The sequence below is a fragment of the Excalfactoria chinensis genome, chromosome 2 (assembly GCF_039878825.1).
Source record: "Excalfactoria chinensis isolate bCotChi1 chromosome 2, bCotChi1.hap2, whole genome shotgun sequence".
Taxonomy (NCBI): Eukaryota; Metazoa; Chordata; class Aves; order Galliformes; family Phasianidae; genus Excalfactoria; species Excalfactoria chinensis.
This window is the reverse complement of record NC_092826.1, coordinates 128,286,516-128,311,287: the sequence shown is the minus strand read 5'-3', so window position 1 is coordinate 128,311,287 and position 24,772 is coordinate 128,286,516. Positions and strand designations below refer to the sequence as shown.

Here is a 24,772-nt window from a genome sequence, read left to right as displayed (position 1 = left end):
TTCTATGCATATCATAGGCTAACAGCCTGAGGCATTACGTAGTTAAATATTTGGCCAGGGAAAGTCAGGGCATACAGAATTGTTTGGGTTCCTGTTTTAACTTTGCTATTTAAATGAGTTTATCTTTACTTGTGAAGTAGGAACTTGTTGAAAATCCCTCATATAACACCCAACAATATAAGAAGTTTTGGATGTGCCAAAACATGTTAGAAAGAAAGTAGGATCCTGAGCATGTTTGTAGAAACCCAGGCCTTGAGCAGGAAGACGAATGAGGAGTTAAGCTGATGATTCCAATTGAAGCTGTCACTTCTTGAAAATGAAAATGTAGAGGTTCAGGCATTACTTTGATATCATTGTTATGGAATGAAGTTGGTATTGAAGTCTCAGGCCTTGCTGAAAGGACAGTGGCAATTCCTTGGCAAGGAGCTTGGTTGTTGAGGGAATGGGGATTCTTCATTTTCCTTCTGCTGATCTTACAAACGCGTATGGGCGATGTGCTGAGTGTAATCTAGTGCATCTTGATAAGGTTTATGTGGTCTTTTTTGTCTCTTTAACAGTGGATTTTAGTAATCTAAATGCTGTTATTGAAATGGAGGCCCTTAATTTCAGCACTCATAAAAGCTGTGAACAGAAGCAGGACAAAGCAATCATTTGTAATGGAGAGAAAATCATGTATGATTTGTTCTGGAAGCAGTTATGCTCTAAAAGGTTTTGTCTTGGATTTGATTGCTGTTAAAGGTGACTGTCAGATTCAGGGTATTTTTTTCATCTCTGAATTACTTGCACCCTTGATACAGTATGTTCTCATTGCTTTTAAAGCAAACAAACAATGCAGAAACCCACAGCGTATTTTTAGCAGATAGGAAGAGATTTTTTGTCCTTGCTTCTACTAGAACTGCAGTCTTAGACTGCTGCAGTGCATTGAACCTCTTTGTTTGCTTTGATATTGGATGCTTGAACAAATATTGCCATCTGAAGAAAGCCATTTGTTTAAAATAACTTTAAGACCCAAGATATTCTTTGAAAGCTCCTGTGAATTTTGATATTGAAGAAGTACCTTGTGAAGTAAGATTGCTTTCCGCTGCACTGAGTTCAAGTATGCGTTCAGAGGCCTGATAGCATATCTGGCATATGAAAATGTTGACCACTCATTCATGAATGATTAACAAGTTGTTTTATTTAAAGGCATGTGCCTGCTTCTTACTGTGCCAGTGTAATAACGTTCCAAAAAACAAAACAAAACAAAACAAAACAAAACCACACCACACATTCTGCCTGATTTTGAAGAAAGTTTTAGTTGATCCTGGGAACTTTGTCCTGCTTGGAAGTTTTCATTATCAATTTGCAAGGACTTCATTTGCCAATACTGCAACTAAACTGACTTAAATACAGCAGACCTGGAATGTGTTAAACTGTTGAGCATTACCATGTTCAGGGAGAGGTTCTTTGTATTCATAAGGCTGTCACTGCACTTATAGGGCTGTGTGATTTTCACTCAGGTTGTGGCACTGCAGAAGTACTTCTCCTTTCTCATTTTTCCTCATCACTCTTTACCATGCAAGAGTTCTTCACTGCTTTCAGTCAAAGAAAGTAGCAGGAAGAAGCTTGAAATCATACCAAGAGGGAGATGAAGCTTGAAATGTTTTGAGCAAAAGGCACCTTCTGTGTACGTGCATGTGCATGCTGAAGGACGTGGTTTACATATTTTCTCGCTATCAGAGTTGCAAGAACAAGTAGTCTCTTTCAGTAGATTTGATTCTGCCTATATGAGCATTAGAAGTTCTTTAGGGCAAAGAAGGAGGCAGAGAGGGAAGTTCTAACTGGAAGTCCGTGTGTACTTACAGAAGTGTTTGGTTTTTAGCAAACCTGTATTTGGATTTTGGAAACCAGCCATGAAAATTGTTATAAATGATTTTGCCTTAGGTAATACTTTATCTACTTTTACTTACACATTAGTAATGAGTTTAGTAAATGAAAGGAACACAGTTAAATTATTTTAATATACTTTTGGACTTGAAGCTAGCAGCAGTTTTTGCAGAGCAGACTTGAACTCGAAGCAGTCACCTTCATCACAATGGCAAGGATGGAGCTCGGCAGGGCCACCTGGTGGGAGCTGCCTGGGGAGGGACAGGCCTTCCAGCCGGCCATTCGCGGGGCAACACACGGAGGCCACTTCATGGGGCTTTTACAAGTTGCTTTATTAACAAACAGGAGTTTTTTACCAGATAAAATTAGCGTTGTTAATATTGGGTGCTGTTGAACTCAGCACTGCAGGCAGCAGGGCACCTCATTGCGTGCCCTGAGGTATGGGGAAGTGCTGCTGCGTGCTGCGTGGTTGTTCAGAGCAGTTCCTGATAAGAATGTCAGATCCCCATAGACGCACTTAAAGCGAAGCTGTGTGCTGAAGGTAGACTTATGGGTTTGCATTTTTCATGCTTTGCTGAATACAATAACTTAGAGGGCGTCTCTTAAATCTCGTAATTCAACCAAAAAGGTCTCTCAGGAGAGAGCAAAGCTGACTGACTGGCTGGCAGGGCTCTTAGCTGCCTTGTTTGCTGCTTTGGGAGGAAATTCTGACTTCTCCACCAGAAATTTGAGTGCAGAAATATTAAGCAGTCCAAAGCAAAACACACATTACAATTTTATCACACATTCGTGTATGAAATGTAATTGATGTGTTTCTTGAGCTGCATGGCAGCACATTGGCCTTGAGCTTCTAATATAATTGTAGTATGACGTGGGTCCTGCAGCTTCATCCAGAGTTGTTCTTATTACAGTGCCAAAATTAATTCTAGTCTTTTGTGGAGGCAAAAATTGAGGAGTGCTGTCCGAGGCTGAGACCTGTGTGGCAGCAGGCAGGGCACTTTGGGATGCTGCTGCCCTCAGGGGAGGCAGAGCTGGGGCTTTTTGTGATGCCACCTGGGCCTGCTGCTTTGCACAGACTGGGAGTGCGAGTTATATGGGATGAGGCACCTCGCTCTGGGCATACCAGGACACAGGAGGAGGGACAGTTTGGAGTGAGAGAACCTGCTGTAGTCTGGGGGCAGTGTCGGTATGGAAGCTGACCGCAGGCTCTCAGCATTCAGTGAAGTTGAGGAACACTCCTTAGAACTTTTATGGCAGTGCTCCCTATGCTATTAATGTCCTCAAGAAACAGAACTTTACCAAATCCAGCTGTTCTCCTCCTCCCTGCCCCAAGGAGAGACTTGGGTAGAAGTAGTGTTTTCATAGAGTTCAATGGTAGGTTTCTTTCCTTTTGAATTGATGGAGGAATCACAGAATCATGAAGGTTGGAAAAGACCTACAAGGAGATGCTAATTGTTTTCAGCTGATTTTGCGAGTGCTGCCGATACCCTTTCCCCCAGGTTTGCTGTATATTCCTGATAAACACTGTACTTGTTGTATCCAGTAAGTTGTCTTTTCACTTTTAAAGATTCACAAAACAGGTCTGTGCTTGTTTTAATATCATTAAGTTCCTCTCCAGCTATTTCCCCTTCTGGTTGTGGATATTGCCCATATTTGGTTCCAGCTGTGGTGCAAGCAGTTTATATCTGATTGTGTGGTACAATATCCCGTCTTGCCCGAGCAAACCCCAATAATTTATGATTAGATGTGGCCACGATTAGCAGTCTAAGATTTTAATGCTTAAAAGCACATCGTAAAGGATCTTTTATGTAATGCAGTGGGTTCTTTTTCTCCTTTGAAAGTTGCAGCAAGAGGCACAGGGGCTTGCCTCCAGCAAAGCTTCTAAATTAAAAGCAAGTGGGGGGAGGGATGGTTTGCATGATATTTTTACTTTCTTTAGAGTGTCTGAATAAATGTCCTGATGCAGAGTGGTGGCTCTGCATTAACAGGCATTCAGTTTGGCTTAATAGCAAGCTGCTTCCACAGTCTCCTTGTCACAGTTCTCATGAAAACACACACTCTTCTCCTTCGCATGGTGTGTTTTATGTGCTTCTATTGCACTTCAAAAATTGAACATCAAAAAGTATTTTTTCTTCTAACCACTGCTGTGGCTTATTTGAAAGTACTCATGGTTTCAGTAAGTACCACAGACTTTTGACTGTGCTCTCTGCAGGTCTTCATATCCACAAACTATGAATGTGAAATTGTCCTTAATTTTTTATTTCCTTGTGGACAATTGTTGTTCTCCTTATTTGCTGATATATGAATAAAGTTGGGTACTTTAAGTAAATATCCACATGATTTCTTTAAGAAGGGGGTGGTAATCAGAGTGCTCACAATGTTATTACATAGAAGAGTTTAAGTAAGCATTTATTTGGGAAGGCTTTACAGGTAAACCACCTAAGATTTTTCTGGAGTTTCTGCAGCACCACATTGTACTCGTCTTTCAAACTGAACTGTCTGTTTAGGTCTCGTGGGGAAACAAAAGTACTGCTTTATATTCACCATCATTTGTATAGTTGTAGGGGAGGAGGAAGACTGGGAAACCATGTTTAATTGATAAGCAACATGTAAGAAATACTATGTTTTGCCTTAAACAAGGTCACATTACTTACAACTACTGAGCAATCCTTTAAATGTATAGTTGAAGTTTTAAAATACGTTAATTATTTTGATGAAGATTTCAGTGTATTTAAAATCCACTGCAAGGCAATTATCAACTGTTATTCAGAGAAATGCTGAAATGTTAACTATAAAGTTAACATCACAAACTACATCTCTTTAATATTGAAAAAGATTTAGTCTTTTCAGCATCTTGTGGCTTTCCTTTGTGCTTTTATAATTAATGAAAAAAGAGGAGTTTGTTGGTTAATTTTACTCTTGTATTATATTCTGATTTGTAAGGGAGCATTATAAAATTCATTTGCTCTTTAATAATACATCTCTTCTCTCAATAGCCAACTACTCCACCAAGCCAAGGGAGGCCTGATTCACCAGTTTATGCTAATTTACAAGAACTGAAAATATCTCAGTCTGCACTTCCACCACTACCTACAAGTGCTCCAGTCCAAATAAATGGGGAATGGGAAACCCATAAAGATACAACAGGACGCTGTTATTACTACAACAGAGGATCACAGGAACGAACCTGGAAACCTCCACGTTGGGCCCGAGATGCAAGCATTAATAAAGGGGATTCCCAGAGCCATGCAGATCATGAGGTAGTTCGTTCTGAGATCACAATGAGATTGTAATGCTTATGAATACTGTTTTGTTGTGGAACTTGATATCTCTCAATTTTGAGGTATCAAGGACTGTCTTCATTTGTGTTTTCAGTCATGTGGATTCATGGGGTGTAGTAACCATCCACAATTTCTCTTCAGTCAATTTTGCATATGAAAATGTGTACGTGAAATGTGTACAAGATGGTTCATGAGTCTGAGTACTAGTTGTGAAAGTACCTGGCAGTCTCTCATCAGGTGTTACAGGCATTGTTCTTTCTGAAAATAAAGGAGAATTTGAAACTAACAGGACTTTAAATGACAATGGAGTAAGAAAACCATTGCAGTTTTTCTGATGTGGTGTATGTTTTATTTTTCAGTGTGTTCTGCACATTTCTGGAGTTGGGGAAGGAGAGGGAATGAGGCATTTTCTAGAAACAGAGAAGGGAGATAAAATATGAGGGGAATTATCAATAGAAGTTAATTATGCAGTAAAACAGGAAAGGGACGTGCAGTTATTTGCTCACGCTTCGTTAATGCTGTGGCAGTAAGTCTACGTAGGGGAGTTTGGCATCTAAAACTAGACTTAATGAGTTTTGTAGCACGTTCCATCAGCATCAGAAACACTGATGTGATTGTGGCTTCCATTTAATTCCATTCATTTTATCTGACTGTTTGCTTAGGAGAAATGAATTTATACACTTGTCAGTGATTTCTCTGTGGGGCCTTGGATAGCTGTAGAGTAAACAAGGGGAAAAGGCAGTTAAAAGAGTAATGCCTTGTTAGGGGGAATTGTGAACTTTGAGAAAAAATCATGTTCTTAATTCTGTGAATGATAACTGGATGTCCTAGAGGAGAATAGAACATAAATTACAGTGCTGGAAGATGCATCTAATCAAGCCTTTGGGCCTCCTGATGGCAAATTCTTGGGGAAGGCTGTAGGAACTTTTGACTTAGTTATATTCTAGCTACAAAGGTTATTTTTTTCTCATGATGCAAATCCTTCACCTTCTAAAGCTGTTTTCTGTTGTTAGGCATTGCCACAGAAGTTATTACGTTAGAAGACTGCTAAGGGTAATATTTGAGTTGCTAATATGTTATGTGTAGCTGATTGCTAGGGAGAGCCAAACAAGTGGTGTTAGTCTATTTCAGTTTGCTTTGATTCAGATAAAGAAAAGGAATAATTGGAAGATGAATATTACTGTTTAAATATGCTTAAAATAGTACTCTTGTATTCAAACAATACTGGGGTTAATCATTGTCAAGCTTGATGGAAAAAGCAAACATTTGTCAAGAAATCTTCCATTCTTCTATACCTTTTTCAAATATGTGTGGTTCAGGTTGATTTTCTCATGAGCTATTATGTAGTTTAGTTTTAAAATCTAATTATATACTGCTCCGAGGTGTTAGATTGCTAGGAGTCCTGTATTGGAAGTCTGCCTCTGGGCCATTAGTGCCAGAAACGGGACAGACAGGAAAAGGGAGCCCTCTCATTGCCACTGGCAATGGCCTTCTGAGCAGCAGTGGTGTTTGAAAGTGTTTAAAGAGTTTTTTACCTTCTCGCCACCAGCTAGCAGCTGCAACAAGTAAACTGATGAAACTCAATTTGCCAGTCTCTGACAATTATCAGTTTATTTCACACTTGGCCGTTCTTTTGCTAGATACGATTTTGTTCTTCTGGAGTGCTCTTCTGTGATGAAGATGACTGCTGTTATTTATTTATTTATTTATTGAGTAGTAACTCACCTAGCAATAAGTGTAGCTGGTTTCTTAATGTCATCACTGTTCCTTCTTCTCATGGAACTACTTTCAAAAACTGTCCCCTCCCCCCCCCCCCCCCATCTGCAGATGATTCCCCTGTCTTTTATCTCTGTACCACCACTTCACCATGTAGTTGCATGTTCAGAAGCTTGACTTCTTCACTGCTTTGTTTTTACTGTTATATCAGATAGCTCAGTTCGTTCACTTATTTATGATGTTTGAAGGCCAGTCTGTTTTAACTTTACCAGTTCTATCCATCAAACAATCTTATCCATCAAAATTTCATTTTCTGTAGGGTCAGCGGATGATATGTGCTGTGATTAATATAAACTTGTGTAGCTGACAAAATACAAATAGCAAAAGATTCTTAAATAATTCATTCTCTATGGCTATGCTATTAGTTGTTGTCTATGAAACCACTTTTTTTTCTGCTTTTCAATTCTTTAATTGTGAGTGTTTCACAGTCCACTGTTTGTGTTCAGCATTTCATTTATGACCTTTAATACCTTTACCAAAATATGTTTGTCCAGTGTTATTTTTAATTCCCATTTAAGCAACTTCACCGTTTTGTTATGCATTAAAGAATGCCTTTGGTTTGATAAACTTTGTAACACCTCTGGAATTTGATTTAAGTTCATCAGTCAAAGTTAAACTCCTAGGTTGTGTGCTGGTGGGATTAACTAAGCCTTGTAACATCAGGACTATTATGATATAGGCATGCTACAGACAGTCTTGTTAAGTCATTCTTACTGAGCGACAGATCGGTTTTTATTTTTCTCCTAAGAGAATATTTAGTTTTAATTTGTTTGTTGCTTTCCTTAGCATCAGGCATTGTTTGGAAGAAAGGTCATCTTGTTTAGCCATAATTCTTATTAAAAAAAAAACAACACAAATTTCCGATGTCTTCTACCTTAAGGTCACTGACATTTCTCTAATTGGTATTTGAACATTAAAATATAATGTAAACTTAAGTATGTGTACACACTACAGTTATGTTATAAAACAATTATTCAAGAGGGGTCTGTAGCAGTACTTTCAACTTGTTAGTCTCAAGTCCAACTGTAAAAATGTGACTGAAGACTTCTTTTGGCCCCAGTAGGTAAAATTCAGCAGTTCAGATTTGTGTGTTATATGTGAGTGATGAGCTTTTTTAATGCGTAGTTTAAATCCTCATGTTCTGCAGGCTGTGGAGGACTTTTGTGTTGCTTAATTAATGTCCAAAAGGTTATCTATGGATTTTGCTGTGCTTAGTAGTCAACTTGTGTCAGCTTAGGGAGTTTCCCTCATGCACATGGTGAGTTACCAGAAGTTTTGATGTGTGTGGAAAACCTTTCTTCTGTTTCCCACATCAAACTTGTTCTCCATGTTATAATTCCCTCTTAAGTTTAGAAGATAATCTTACAATTCAGTTCACTGTGACTTCAGCAGGTAAAAATGTCTTGCTTTTGAATTGTCACACGTGTCAATGCTGGAAGGTAAAGACTGGAAATTGCTAACATTGTAGAATGCATCATACACATAGACAGATTCAGCTGAAGTTTCAAGTTATCCTGAATGATCATTCTATTTCCATGTACTATTTGGGAAAAGAAGGAGGGAATTGAAGTATAAAAGCTGGGGTGATGCCAGAAAAACAAGGTGTAGTATGTCTTCTGGGTGTTCAAAGGCAGTAGAGGTAACAAAAGCTACCTTAATTCAGTAGTGCAAATTGGTGGGAATAAAACTTATATTGGCAACAAATTGGGAGTGTTATTTAGATTTGAATCTGTTGTGTGCCATTACTTGAATTTGTGTAGTTGGAATCTGGGTTAGTAAAGAAAAAGTATAAATGGTGTTCTGAATTGTTTTTAATTACCTAGCAATTATTGTTTATTTATGAGCACATTTTCTCCTGTAAGATATAAAAATGTGAACTTCCTGCACTTATTACTATTCTCTTTCTAGTCAAATAATCTTTGATCTTTCAGATTTTAAAGCATTTTCATTCTCAAAACTGCCTTGTGTGTTTCTGACTACTTGTAGCATCTTTCATCAGAAGAAAACGACCACAGTTCTTGTTACAGCCAGTCAGATAGTCAGTATGGTTCTCCTCCAAAGGGTTGGTCAGAAGAGTTGGATGAACATGGTCAAACCTTATATACCAATGACTATACTAATGAAAAGGTACTTTTTTCCTTCTTCTCATCACATGCTCTAAATCTCTTCAGCTAATTCCCTAATAGAAATGCAGGTTTCATTTCTGGAAGTGAATAGCATTCCTTAGTGGTATCTACATTTTTGTTTTGTTTTTGAATATGCATGAAACTTTCTCAAAGGAACTTTTTTTTTTTTTTCCCCTCACATATGCTACTTCACCATTCAGGGAAAGTTTTCTTATTTTCATTGATGTCGCATAATTTTAAATGAATATATCACATTATCACATGTATGTTTTTTCTCCCACCTCCCATCCTCTTGGTTATGCTTCAGGAATGAACTTCATACCAATGTGATGTTCTTCTTATTATCCTTTAAGTGCTGTTCTTGTCTTCATGTGTCTCCCAGATGGGATGGTTTCAAACTGAAAAATTCTTCTTTCTCAGTTTCATCCTTTATTTTAGTTTTTAGTACTGCTTTCAGATGTAGACAAACTTTGTACTTAATCTTGAGCTGTATCAATAGATTCGTGTTCTGCTCTAATTACCTAATTGCTACCGACAACGTAGCATGATTCTGGATATATCCTCGAATGTTCTCCCATGCAGGAAAAACGACAATATTTGTTTATATTTGTAAAGCAGTCCATTTTTCTAGTTGTCCACTCAAGTTGTTTTGATTTTGACTTTCAGGAAGTGTTTATTGTAGCATCACTTGCTCTCCACTTAACATATGCAAGTTCTTTTAAGGAAGCTTTTAAATCATTGAGTTTTATGTCAGTTTCCATTTTTGTCCTTCTTAGATCCATTTCTGCTAGTAAGCTATAGTGCATGCTCTGTTTTGGCAAATATGCAAACAGTAAACAATAATTACGTTGGGACTGATAGAAAACAACTTATTGGTATGTAATCTTGTGAAACCTACTTGACCTGAGGTGTGCATATGATTGTGCAAAAGTCCTGTAGAATTTTTTTCTTTACAATTCTGTCTGTTCTGTACCATTAGTCGTAGTCATCATGGTTTTACCTCTTTAATTCTGGGAGTTGCTGTTAGAGGCTACAGAATCTGTATTCTCATCTTACACTACAACTCATGCTGCTGTTGATGCTATGAAAATGGAGTTAAAGTTGTGTAGTAATCTCTTAAATGATCTACAGTTGCTAGATGAGCTCCTTGAAATTTTGTAATCTTATGTATAAAATCCTTACAGGGATCCGGTGTAAAGATTGTACCTCCTTAAAATGACATCATAATGATGATAAGAATGAGATATGCAATCTTCAAAACATCTGTTTATCACAATCTCTTGGTAGATTATGTGAGTCATCAGGAATTCAGTATCTGTGTTACTGCAGGCGTTTTTCCTGAGGAGTTGCAGATGGAAAAAAGTGGTAGTGAGCTGAATGCAGGAAGCTGAAAACTGTTAGGTTCTCACTACTGACTAAACATAGTTAATGGAGGTTACTGAGTAGACCCTGCTGAAGTGGATGGAACTTTATTAAAAATTCACTTTAAATGCTAATTATCAAAGTCTAGCTGTGTTATGACTGTCACACTAACTACTTTTCCTGTCATCACTCTTCTTTCTACAGTGGTTAAAACATGCAGATGAACAAGGTAGACCATACTACTACAGTGCTGATGGCTCCCGATCAGAATGGGAGTTACCAAAGGTGAGTGACCTGAAAAAGAAACTTTGGCAACTTGTCTTGGACTGTTCCCATCCTCCCTAGGAGGTTTTTTATGAGGCCTTTAGTGGGAGTTACACACAACAAGAGGACTTAGGTGCTTCATTTTATTATTATTTCTGTCATTTTTGCAGAATTTCAGTTTGTGAAGAAGAAAAGCACACTGGCAGACATCATTAAAAATAGATGATGTAGCTATTCAAATATCAAAAAGGATGCTATGTCTTTGCTGAACCTACCTTTTCATGTAAGGCTGCAAAGTAATATTTGTGATTTTGTTTTTGTTTTTTAATGAAGTAGAAAGCATTTTTAGGGGAAAAAAAGGTAAATTTTCTAAACTACAGAATGTTCCTGAAAAATTGTACTTTAATTTTAGTATACTCCAAAACACGTTATTGTTGCCATGTGTTTGTACACTTGATGATTCTTCTTATATACACAAAAGTAGTGAAAAACAGAATTTTCAGCAATTTATGGTGTCTTTGGGGTTGACACTTAAGGGTTTCAACTGAAGTGTTTTCTGGTACTTCATATTGAAGTAAAACTAAAATTTTATAGGATGTTGACAGATTTAGGTAGTCAGAGGATGTACCTAATAATATTGAATTATGGTTTTCAGAACATTTGCCATAATAATGCTTTTGTATGCGTCTTTCTGGCTGTTAGGATGTTTGTTCAGTCTTTCATATTAAGTTGATCATAATAAATATACACCAAATTTCATGCATAAGTATTTCTAAGGGCATATTTCTCAGCTATTATTTCCCTAAAGCCAGTGTCCTTTCTACTTAGAAAGTAGCAACCTTAATAGATAGTGCTTGGGGAAAAGTCTTTAAGGTTAGGTGTGTTGCTAAATACTTGGCTCTTTTGGTAGATCAGCTAAAGAATTTGTGTTACAGAAGAGCTGAGTTATCTTTATGAATTCTCCAGTGTTGATCTGATGTATTAAATATCTCTAATGTAATTAAATTCTCTAATGTATATAATTAATTGGTAACTATTGGTTTTAAAAGCTACTTAGCCATTGATTGGCTGTTTGAATAAGTAGAAGCGTGAAAATCTGCTAGAACAGGCTTTAGCAGAGGAAACTGATAGTTGGTGTTTATAGTTTGAAGTAATTTAGGGCAATGATTTCTTCAGTGCTTTGTTCTTTGCCTCCTGTACAAAGTTGACAGTGAAGAAGTTGCTTTCTACTAAAATAGGTTGGTTTTGAGCTAGGTAACACACTGAGTTGGCTTTAATTTGACTGTAAGAAGTTGCAAAGATAATCCAGAACTGTTTTGTGAGAAACACAAATACACAGAGAAGAGGTTTAGTGTGTTTGTGGATGATATTCTAGTGGTTCTGTGTAAGCCTCTGAGGTCACTCCTACTAGTTACCACCTACAGATGGAAAGCTAGCCTCTGTTTTTCACAGTATGTGGTCTGATCTCTTGTTTATACCAAAATAATCAAACATTGCTGTTAGGAAGTTTCCTTAAATTATTTCTTTTGAGCTATCTGAGTAGAGTGTATTATTAATTCCTTACTGAGTGATCTTTGTAAGTACTAAATGTTGAGTGGCAGCAAATATATGATTAGCAGAAGTAAATAAGCAATTTAGTTCTCAATTTGCAGTCCTATGTATTGATAGAAATTCCTACCTTCAGCTTTAAATGGTGCGTAATATATTAAACATTTCAGCAAAATATTTAGCTAGTCTGTATAACTGTATTTGATGAACAGTCAGTAAAAACGCTACAAAGATGTGAGTACTTGAGGCATGATTGAAGTTCAGTCTCCCGAAAAGCTTGCTGAGGCGGGTTCCAAAAGTGCTTTGGGACAAATGAACTGGAAACATGGCATAGACTGCAGAATGGCTTTGAAGAAAAATGATCTCTGTTGAAAACTCTCATGAATGCATAGAGAAAGGACCATAGAAAGAATTCAGCACTGCCACTCTTGTTTAAATAATTTAGTTCCCGTGTTGCCATCCAAATTTAATTGCAAATTAAATATATGGAATAGTGTGGTCATGTGGTGATGTTAAACCAGGAAAGAAAAAAAGATAATGCTTTTTATTTTAGGTTATTCTTGGTAATCTGCACATTATGAGAACTAAAACCAAGAGGCTTTAGGATACAGTACTGGGATAGTATTGTAAGGTTAAAAATTTTGCTTTTGTAGCATTGGCTGTAAATGTGAATGTGCTCTGGAGTAGCACTTCAGTATTGTATGTGTATATAAAAACAAGTATCTGATGGTGTTAGGGGAGGAGGGTGAGTTACAATACAAATTACTTCAGACAGTCTTATAAAAAGCCCTCCAGTCACATACACATTTATGTAACATCTAGGAATAGCTGAATGCCTCTGGCTAAAATAACATCTGGATGGAGTGGCTTTGACAACTGCGGAAAAATTCTATTAATGCTCATGATGAGTGTGACCCAACTTCTTGTAGTGGAGCAGAAGAACACAGGACCATAGAGTAGCATGAGTTGGAAGGGACCCAGCAAGGATCATCAGATCCAACTCCTGGCTCCATACTACGTTAAAGTTACCTACAAATCAAACCCATTGTCTGTGAGCAGTGTCCAAACACTCCTTGAACACCAGCACAGAGGGCCGTGCGCACAGCCCTTGTCAGCCTGTTCCATGCCCACCACCCTTCCCTAATGGAGAAGGGACTGTCCTTCCCCTGCCACACTCAGCTGATGCATACCCCAGACCTTTCCTGTCTTCTGCCCTGGATTCACTGACAGCTGAATAATTATTTGAATTGGATACTAGTCTTGACTCAGAACTTTTAATACATCTTCCAGAAGACTCTGTCTTTCCTCCTGTGGATTCTGCTACATTCAGTTGCCTGTTCTTGCTGATTATTTAAATAAACATATCAAAAAAATAAACAGCACAGCAGGGTAGAAGGTGAAGCAAAGAGCTTCCAGGGCAGTCAACTCAGTAGAGTGGGTCCAGTGGGGTTTTCAACCGCTTCAGCTCCAAGTGGAGCTGTCTTCTGTCCTGCACAGCCATTGTTCCTTCAGTGCAGCCAGTGCTTCAAACTGCTGCTGTACAGATGGAGCATGAGGAGCCTTCAGGGAGAGGAAGGAAGGGGCAGGGTGAGGTCCTTGAAAGGCAGCTAAGAAATGCTTTATTTCTATTTCTGTAAAGTAAGAAAAGCATTTTATTTAGTTCATAAGAAATAGCAAAACATTTGCATTGATGTTAGCTCAGTCACAGAGCTGAAAAGTTTCTTCAAAGCCAAGCACAGTTGCAGCATTGGAATTGGAAACCCACCCCCCCTCTTTTTTTTTTATTTCTTTTTGAAGCTTTGTTCAAAGAAAAAATCAATTTCAGACTATTTATTGGGAAGACTGCAAATAATATGGTGGTGTTAATAAAGTGCTAAAGGATAATGAGATATCAGAATATCCCATTTTAATCTCTGACCTGCTTTTAACATTGGGTCTTTACCGAGTTTCACTGTCAGCTGCTTCCCACCCTCTTCTCCCTTTATCCGCCCAATTCCTTGTCTGTTATTAGTGCAAACAAAGAGGAATCTTTGTTCTCTGTCTTGAAGCTGACAGATCTGTGTCATCTCCCTAAGAATGAGGACAACTGCTACAAATAGCTCGGAGGTGTTGCATTTGTTTCAGCCAAAATTAGGCTAGGACAGAGCCTTGAGCCATGCCGCGTTATCAGTTTAAAGTTAAATATATATTATTCAGCCAGCTGAGAGGGTTAGAAAAATTTACAGTGATGCAAAGAAAGCATTCGAGTAGCTAGAGACAGCACTGAATGACTTCAGCAATGAAAAAATAACCCTGTGTTACCTAAATCGGCAGTGTCCTCACCCTGTACCAAGAGCTGGTGTAACAAGAAGTCAGGGTTACATGGCGTATGCAGTAGAAATATGAACAGTTTGCTGATGTCCTCACTTGCTGATAAGAGGAACTGGCAGTGAAATGAGGAGCAAACTGGGAGTGTTAGAGAGGGGGTAACTTAGTGGGACAAGCTGGAGTTCTGGGGACATTTTTCAAGGAGCAGTAGTTTGCATATTTGGAATCCTCTGCTGCATTATTAAAAGTTTCAGAATTAAGAAAATGATAGCATCTTGTTAAGGTGTGATGCTAAGGCATGGGGTGTCATAGGATTATTTCTGTATGGCCCTCAACCTAACCTTAGTCTTCAAGATGACACTGAAGATGTGAAGGAGGAATCTGACTGCATCACTGGCACCCTAGCTGCTTCTCTCTAACTAGTGGCATCTATCCATTGTAGTTCACCTGGAGAATCCAGAGTCCAAAGCAGTACCTGTGTCTCCCTGTAATTCTTTTTGGAAATCACGAATCACTCCCTTTATTTTAGAAATAGAAGCTCATCTTAAGCCCAGAAATACTTAGCTTTCACTTCTTTCTTCTAGCAGTTTATTCTGCTGTTCACAGAGAGGAAAATATACCATGAACACCTGAGTAACAATGGTTTATTTGACACCTGTGTTGTGAGAAAATGGGAGAAAGATGTCAAATGTTCTTTTTAAAGACTTGTCAGTTTATTAACACCGGTTGTATCACCAGCACAAAGTACTGAAGCTGCTAAGACGTGCGGCACAGCATTCCTGTAACATTATCAGTACTTTGTTAGCTCTATTTACTGTTGCTTTCTTGTGCAGTATGTTTTGTAAAACTGGAGTGTCAGCCTTGCCTTACAGGCCCTTTTTTTCTTTGGGATGGAGTTACCTGCTAGGTAAACAGACTCCCAATGGTTTGTGATGGTATCAAAGGCACTTCTTAAAAGTAGATCACCTGTAAATAGGCTGTGACTATATTGTAGCTCTTAAGATAGACTTAAATTCAACATACTTCAAAGTCTGTCTTGGACTGTGGTTATAACTTGAGTTCTTCAAAATACTCAGCTTGAAAGGTTTCCATAAATAATATTCATTAGTGTCACAGAAGTATATGTATATATATGTGTGTGTATTAAATAAATGGTTTGCTTCACAGCAAAAACATTTGAACTGTTCATTTCAGTGCTTTAGAACTATTGTGAGGAATGATGTCTGTGTCAGCCTTCTGCTGTTTAGGCATAGTGTCACTGAAACTTGCTTAGATTTTGGTTGTAACGTGGGCAATTTTGCTACATATTGGTTATACTGCTGACACAATTTGACTTGTAGGAGTGTCTGAATGGATACTTGTATTACAAGAAAGTAAGCTGGCATTAAGATTTATTGCAGCATGATTGGTGGTTCATCTTTGATTTAACATGGGAACAAACTGAAAGTTACTTCCACCTCAGCACTGTAAGGTAGCATTTGATGTATGCCCAGGGAGGTGGTGGTGTCTCCATCCCTGGCAGTGTTCAAGAAGCTTCTGGATAGAGAGCTAGGAGATCTGGTTTAGTGGTTTTCTGTAGGTATGGTAAAAGGATGATGGTTGGACTAGATGATCTTGTAGGTCCTTTCCAACCTTGTGATTCTATGATTCTATGGATGTAAATGTGCTGAAACCAGTATGAGATCAGTGCATTCTTAGATGTGAATCTCGACAGTGCTGACCAGCACACCTCTGTTTGTACATGATGTACTGAATTTTCTTCTCTGTGTTACAATGTTTATTCAATTTGGAGTACTTTAACACTTCAATGCATGTTGAAATAATTTAAATGCTTCTTAGTATCTCTTGACTTATTGGAGCATGAACTCTATTCCTTTCAGGATACAAAGCTTCTATCTCAATTTCTGTCGCTGTGGTAGTAGTGTTGGTTATTTTGGCACTAAATTTATGTTATTTACCTTGAATTTAGCATTTATGTTATTGAACTTTAATTTTGCTGTATTTTGTCAGTATGTGTTACCATCTTTGAAGACCCCAGGCTCTGACTTGATAGTAGTAAATCAGTAGCAAACTGTAGAATTCAGTGTGGTGTCAAGGATAGTTTTTGCCTTTTTTTCAGTAAAATGAGTATTTGGCTTTCCTGTGCTACATTTTAGTTGGTGAATTCTAATCTGTTACAATTACACCTATTTTTCTGTTTCTGTGAATAGGTTTCAGACTTCTAACACTGAATAGAAAGAATAAGATTGTCACTGACTTTGTAAAAAGCAAACAAATCTTATTTAGTCTTTTCTTGTTTGTACTTTCAGTGTTAAACTTCGCTTGAAATATTTTTATAGTTCTTTATACTGCTCAGTTGGTGATGATTTTAAATGGCTCTTCTACTTATATGAGTGCTGCAAAGCTGAATCGAAATTTAAGGTCTTTCTCTTGGCCTTCGTTTTTTCTCAACCTGTTCATCTCTGGATGCTGTTGAGTTGGGTTTATCATAACATAGATCTTTTGTCTTCCTTTCTCTGAATGCTCTGCCAAGTCTTAAAATAATTTCCTGCTAAACACTTGTTTTCTGCTCTTAGATATGTTGCACAATAACAAATTCCCTTAACAGTAGTTGGTGCAGCTTTTCTGAGAAGTCCTCACCTCTTAGTATCTACTCTCTTAAGTATATGAAATCTTGAGGCCAAATAGAATTATATTCAGTTAAACACTCTTAATCTGCATGGCTTACTGTAGAATAACAGGGTTATCCTCATCTTACGTCATGACAGGTGTTTTTTACTGTCAGTGCAATATAAAGACTTGAATGTTTAAATCATATGTTTATCCTAGTGCCGTACTAGTTCTTGATATGGCAGTTGGTTGCAGTAAGCTTTTGTCCAGGAAATCAAACATCTGTCAGTTGAGAGGACTACAGTATACAGGATGGTTTTGAAGATTAAGGAATCAGAAAGTTTGTACTGTAAAGATGCAGCCCTTCTTTTGTGTGAATTAGATCCTACTTATAGTTTGATTTTTCTTTTCTTTAGTATAATGCTTCACCACAGCAGCAAAGAGATATAATAAAGAGTAGGAGTCTGGACAGGAGGCTACAGGAACCAATAGTTTTAACAAAATGGAGGCACAGCACAATTGTGTTGGACACCAACGATAAGGTAGGAGCAAGTTAATCAGCATGCTACAATATGAACTGTTTTCAATTTGTGATGTATTGAAAAGAAACTGCCCTGTATGAATTTCTGAAATCTTGTTTTTATGTTGTGTTGTATCACTGTTTGATAACATTCAGGGAACCCAAGGACTGTTTGATAATTTTACTGTTGTTTCTTTGTCAGTGGTAGCCTTATTCTTGTTAGCCTTGAGATATCTTAACTAGCATTAATTCAGAGTTTGATTTTTACAGTCATTTTACTTATAACTGGGAATTTCCTGTAACTCAATTCAGGCTGTGGAAAGTAGTTAAGTTTTAAATTCAAGAATTGTGAATGTGGGCAAGGTTCCCATGTAAGGTATACTGATATTTCATGACTGAATACTTTAGTTGTAGGAGACACTAAGCATGAATGTGCTTTAAACATGGCAGTTGAGTAGCTGCGGTATTCACAGAGTTGAAATAAAACTTGTGCTTGCTAAACTAAAAATAGTAAAGATACAAATAGTTGTGTTATGTAGTGAGGTAATCCCTTTAATGACAGTTCTGCTAATCTCCTTTGTAATACGCAAAGAGGAAAAGTTGTGCTTGATTACAGTAGGGTTGTAATGTTGCTAAAGGGCAGAGCACAGTTGTGCTTGGTTTTGATTCGCCTCCAGAGCTGAGCTGGGAGCTTAGTCAGAACAGAGCTGAGTCAGTAATAACAGAAGCTGTTTTCTGTGCATTCTTTGTGGCATGTTCTTGGTAGTCTGTTTGGGACTATCAACTAACAGATGCTGTTTGAGCAAACATGGGGACAGAGCCTCTCCGTTGTTCTTCCTCTGCCTGTCTCTTTCTGATTTCTGTGCCATTCAGCCAGTGTATGATGCTGATGTAAGCAGAGAGGAACTGAAATTGGTGTTGTACGGGTAATGAATGACTTGCTGACTTCTGTAACTTCACAGCAGTCAGACCCAAGATTCATGGAAACAGAAATGCATCTTAATACTGAAGTGTTAGCACAGACTACTGAGAATAAGATGCAAGCAAACCGGCTTGCAAGCTTCCTATTTGTAAAGATACATGGAGAAATTAAATGACATTAGTGTATTTTTGGGAGTACAGAGAATGACCTGTAAGTGGGCGTGTGTAATTGCACATGTCAAAGACAAGTGGACAAAACACAGTAGTAGTAATGAAAATGGAGCTGTTTACTTCAGGATCCAATAGTCAAGTACCAAGACCTTAAGTCCGGTGAAGCAAATGTACAACTGTACAAATATCTAGTGTAGTAACCAAGAGAAATTGTGCATAAACCATTTCTGTAAAGTCAGTGACTTAAAGTTACTGTAGTTCTAACAGATTTAGAATATTCAGGCACCAGGTGTTTGTTACTGATAAGGTGACTGTATGAAACTTCATTTGAAGTGCAATTAAAAATGTACCATGAGTGTTTTGTGGAAGGACAGAGAGACCATTCATTTGTTTAGAGCACCCATTTTATTACCAGTGGTAGACACGCTGTTACATGTACTGCTTAGAGGCAGCGTGTGATAAAGGGTTAGTTAATGTCCATGTGTACTGGTTGTCTTCTTCCAGAGCTGCTTAGTATATGAGAACTATGCAATGAAATAAGTATAAAGATAGCAACTGGCTTTTAGATGGGTGGTTTCATCAACCCCAAATTAGCTTTTTAGCTGGCACCAAGGGAAGCTACTTTTTTTAATGTTCTCCCATTGTTTTCCCAAATTTCAGTGTTTTTTGTCCTGTGAACATCTGAAAATGTGGAACACTTTGTCCTTAGGAATGCTATTGTTTCTCAGTACATCAGTCAAAGAGATAGTGGTAGAGTCAAAGAGACACTTCTGTAGGCAGATGTACTAAATGGATTTTAATATGCAGGTGTGCAGGGGAAAAAACAAACACTTCAGTTCAAATGGAAGCACAGAATTTGGGAGAACTATCAAGGGAATTAAAAGGGGAGTGGGAGGAACACACAGGAACTAAGAGAGAGCAAATGCTGTTTTTCTTCTATTTGAATTCTTTACCAGATTTTCAGTACTTCAGGGGAAACACACATACTTTTTTTGGTTCCAGCATTTTTTCTGGTTTTCAGATATGTGGCAGTTTTCTTTTGATCCATCATTAATGTCTGGTTTAGAAGAAGAATGTGAATCTCTAGAAAGTTTTGGTCCTTTGCGATAAGGAAATTAACTGTCATGACTCACAAAAGTTAATAGAGCTGGTACATGCTTTTCTGTATGTGTAACAATTCATTGTGCTGGTCTTAAATTCATTGTTCACACAGGAGCATAGTCTGTTCTTCAGATTTTGTTTTTCATATGGTGCCATGTAGCATGTTTGTAATACATAATGTTATTGCAGTCATACAAATGAATCTGCTCCTTAAATGGGTGAAAGCTTTGCTTTGAGCTGATAAAGAATGTATTAACTTTTTTTTTTCCCCCCAAATGGATACATGTTTAATAATCTGGTTTTGTTGGACCGTAAGTATTGTAAGAACACTGTTTAGTTAAGCAGGTTTATAATGCAAGTATTTCAGAATATCATGAATGCTCGAAAAACCCTATTTTTGTGAGAGGGGGGATGTTGGAAAGTGTGCCTTTAGGGGGTAAAAAATGGTTTTATTTTTCAATTGGAAAAAATAAAAAAAGTGAGAAAGAATAACTTGTACCAATTGTTTAAATTCCATAGGAATCGTCAAGTTCTTCTAAGGCCAGTTTTCCTGAAAATGAGTCCTCTCCTTCTTCACCAAAGCATCAAGCCACAGTCAGTATGGAAACTGTTTAAATAAATACATGTTGTAGAAATGTGCTATTTGTCATTAGATGGTAATTGTCAGTCGACTTGCTTGTTATTGAGGAATAATAATGGGATAAAACTGAAGACACTATAAAGGGAATGTATTGCATCCAACTGTGCTTAAAAAAAAAAAAAAAAAAAAAAAAAAGGAAAAAAAAGAAAAAAAGAAAGATGTTTGATTTAAAAACAGCTTTGTGAGAGTGGATTATTCCACAGTGAGTATGTTTAGCTTAATTGTGTCAGATTATGTAGCATTGACTTTCTCCTCCAAGTCATGCCTTCCCGCCTAGCAACCTGGAAGGTTACAAGCAGCAGTAAACAACAGAGGGCACAGAAAGTATCATCATCATTACTCACTAGTAGCTTGTATGATGTGATGTCTCTATTTTTCACTTGTGTTTTCATCTCCTTAAAAAGATGGAGTAATCATCAGAGCCTTATATAAACAAGCCTTGTCTTTTTGTTTTCACAGAATAGCTAACAGGAGGGAAACTTCAACTTGCTAAACACTTGTTATGAATGCTAAGCAGATTTGTGGGGTTTTTTTGTTTTGTTTTTGTTTGTTTTTTTGCCTTAGTTGAAGTTTTAAATGTGAACATTTGTTTGATCTCGAAATATTAGATTTTGTAGCAGAACTTGCTACTGGTTTTAAACAATAGGGAAAAAAAGTCTGTTCTCTTTAGCTGTCTCCGGAACTTAATATTACCAAAAAAAAAGTTGCATTTTTGGGTTTTTATTTAGACTTCTCTTCCCCCCGCTTAAATATTACCATAATTTTCTCATTAGTACCCTCTAGTGTTGCTGTTGAGTAAGACACGGTGATATGCTTTCCAAGTTGTTCTGTTTTGGAACATTCCTCCTGGTTCCATGTGCCATTTTTTTATACCACAGAATATTTGAGGAAGAGATCATGGATTACTCGGTCAGTGAAATCCTATTTTTGGAAAATAATGTGTATTTTCACTGGCTCGGGGAAACACTCTGACTCACTAGAGATATTAGATTAAGACAAGTAATTACTAATGGACCAAAACAACATGTGAATCACCAGATAAATGCTATCTTTGAAAGCACATCTCTAGTGTTTAATGTGGACTGCATGAAACATGCAGATAAAAACGCGTAAGATTCATGAAATACAGGTCTGTGTCTCTGATAAAGACGATGTCAGAGTCACGTTTCCCTGTTCTTTACCGTGTCCTGTGATTATTCTGCGGTCTGCTTTAATTTGAGATATTCTCTCTAACATTCTCCTCTAAATATCTTCTATTCTCATTGGATCTAAAACTGAGGACATTTGTGTTGTGATAAAGCTAATTTAGATCTTTTCCCTAGCTGATTATTCCAACTAATGGATTACTTCTTAATTTGGGAATTGTTAAGAGCTGTAACAGAAAGGAATTAAGAAAAACACAGGAACTGGTGGGACAAAGCTGGAGTGACTGGAGATGGTAGAATTTGTTCATTCATTTTGAGAATAGAACAAATTGACAATTCCCTTTTAATCCTGCACTATTTTTGTTTTTAAACATGCCTTATTTTCTTATTCTTGCACAGAAACTAGAAATATTCACCCCTTTGTAACTTAAACACGCCCTCTTGTTCAGTGTTGTTCTTTTTCTGCCTTTCACTGCTTGATCTCCAATTTTATGCAGTGGCATACAAATATAAATGATTTTCATTGACAGTGCATAATTAAGTAGATTAAAAATTTAATCTTTTACTTGGGGTTAGGAAAAAATAGGACACTGAATGTTTTGCTGATCTGTTTTGAAAATTACTATATTAATAGTCTTATGCATTTCAGGCATGATTTATTTAAAATATACATTTACTTGAGTTGGAGGAATTCTGTCAATGAATTCAGGCTGTTTGTTTGTCCCTCTGTAGTAAAAGACACCAACATAAAATTACTGTTATAGGAATCAATATATCCTTGTTTAAAATTTCCACTGTATCGTATCGCAAAAGTGTTAAGATTTTCTTTAAAAAAACGTAGGCCCTAAAGAAGGAAAACCTTATACCTTCTCAATGGCACTTGGTATACTGCAATGTTTTCCCAGGAAAAATCTTGGTTTTACTGTTGCTGCATGTTTAAATATACTTAAAGCCATTTCTTACATTACAACACTGGCAGAGATGGCTTGTTGCCAGATACTGATTATTTGAGGGGATTGAATTGATTGATATCATGGCAATAAAAGCAAATTTTCTTTTTAATTTGTCTTATTCCATCATGCAGGGTCAAGAGAAGTACGGACTATTGAATGTGACAAAAATAACAGAAAATGGAAAGAAAGTTCGGTAGGTCTTGAACTTTTAGAAATATGTTTACATATTATTGGGAAGATATTTCATATATATCAGTGTTAATCTACCTGCATGTGGTGAATGGCCTTATTTTTAGTTTCCTTTCTTAGTTTCACAGGCAGGTACCTGCTTTATAAATCCTAATGTAAAATGGGCTAATACTGTCTAACCTAATTTGAGTGTTTGCAGAGTCAGTACCAAATAGTACTAAACATGGCTTTTCCTCATATTTAATTTAGGTTTACTTTTTTTTACCTTTAATTTTTTTATTTTCTTAGGTCTAGTATTGTATATGTCCATATCAACATTCCCAAATTTCTAACGCATGAAGCATTATCTTTTAAGGATTAAATTGTTAGCACAGAGCTGATCTTCCAGAGACACTCTGACCTAGTCCAGTGCATGTGGGCAGCAGATTTGTTCTCCAACTTGGTTCCCCAGAGCTGCTCCTAAGAACCTGGTAGGAAGAGGTAGATGGTGGCTCATACAAGCTGCTGCTGGTGCACTATACTCTCATCACTTAGGTCTAATCTGTTTGGAATCATTGATCTGGATTATTGGCCTGCTTTATCAGAAGGATGCAACGTGACCCTCCTGTCACTTTGAGAGCTGCTCAATAATAATTAACGTTTAGGCAGTGGGAATGGATTGTTAGAGCTTGTAAAACTTTCTGTTTTATTTTACTTTTAACCTCAGGGCAGATATTCAAACACAAAAATTGTCAGACAGCTGAAGAACTGATTTGTTCCTTCTCTGGTTTTTTTTTGTTTGTTTGTTTTTTGTTTTTTTGGATGTGTAACAAATATTTTGTTGCTGGCACAAATGAGCTTATTGCATTAAAGTGGGACACTTGCATCCCAGTAAGATGTGATCAGTCAATTTCAGAATTATGCAGTGCTTTGGCGTAATCTCCTTAGTACACAGTAGGCTGAGCATTCCAGATTAGCCCTTTTGAAATTATAATTGTATGGCATTCCTTCTGGTGAACTGCTCCCACTACTAATTAGGTTTGTTTGATTTAGATTTTGATAGTCAGGCTGGGACAATTAACATATGTTCACTTCTGCAAATATGCAAGCAATTAAGACTTACTGATGGCACTAATGACTATATATATGGTTAAGTATATTAACATGCAGGTCAGCTGGGCAACAGTGATAGACAGCTTTAATATCTGCTTTTAAAGTCAATTTATTATGTTTTGTTTACAAATATTTACAGAAAGAATTGGATGTCATCCTGGGCGGTATTACAAGGTTCATCACTGCTGTTCACTAAAACCCAAGGAAGTGGAACTGGCTGGGTAAGCTCTGGAACAAGGCCTTGCCTTCTTTTAAGTGTTAATATCATAAAGCACAACAAATTACAGCCCTGTTGTTTTCTGGTCTTAAATACCAATATATATGCACAATTAAAAAATAAATAAATTTTATTGTTGTCTAACTGTTTAGTGATGGCTTAGAAACTTATGTTTTATATCCACATAATGCATGATAAATATTTGCATCTGTTTTGAAACAAAGATTTCACACTGAAGACGATGACAATGATTCTTCAATTTTGATACAATTTCTAGTTTAATAACATTATAGTTAAATTGGCTATAATCCTGCTAAATTCCTACATGAATCTGAATAAAAACGGTTCATTACCTATGGCTTACTTACTTACTTTGGAAGTCTGATATCAGAAGTAAAAGTAGATTTCCTACAGTAGCTTAGGAGTGGTCAGATACGGTGTTGGTTATTCCAGAATGTTGTCACGCTGATAGCAATAAAATTGCATCTTACCCAACAAAATTTCATCTTACTGATGTAAGCTACGCTGCTGTACATTGCTGGTCTTTCTACTTGACTTACTTTCTGCTGCTGCAGTTCTTTTTGGGCAGCGAATTGATATTGACCATTCTTTTTCAAAGCTCTGATTTAGTTTTGTTCTGCCATTTTGTTGCTGTAGTAGGGATGGTCGCAGGAAAGTGGGTA

General features: G+C 37.2%; 1 protein-coding gene across 5 annotated transcripts in view; it reads left to right on the top strand.

Annotated features, from left to right (window-relative positions):
* Positions 1-24,772, top strand: part of ARHGAP12 (Rho GTPase activating protein 12) — a 67,737-nt gene that overhangs the window by 25,712 nt on the left and 17,253 nt on the right. For 2 of the 5 annotated variants that reach the window (XM_072328160.1, XM_072328159.1), the window contains exons 3-9: positions 4,863-5,126; positions 8,910-9,050; positions 10,616-10,696; positions 17,557-17,682; positions 20,373-20,447; positions 22,723-22,784; positions 24,012-24,093. In XM_072328160.1, coding sequence (XP_072184261.1) covers positions 4,863-5,126; positions 8,910-9,050; positions 10,616-10,696; positions 17,557-17,682; positions 20,373-20,447; positions 22,723-22,784; positions 24,012-24,093 — 831 coding nt within the window. The remainder of the gene's footprint in view (positions 1-4,862; positions 5,127-8,909; positions 9,051-10,615; positions 10,697-17,556; positions 17,683-20,372; positions 20,448-22,722; positions 22,785-24,011; positions 24,094-24,772) is intronic. The other 3 variants (XM_072328161.1, XM_072328163.1, XM_072328162.1) reach the window with 2 other exon arrangements.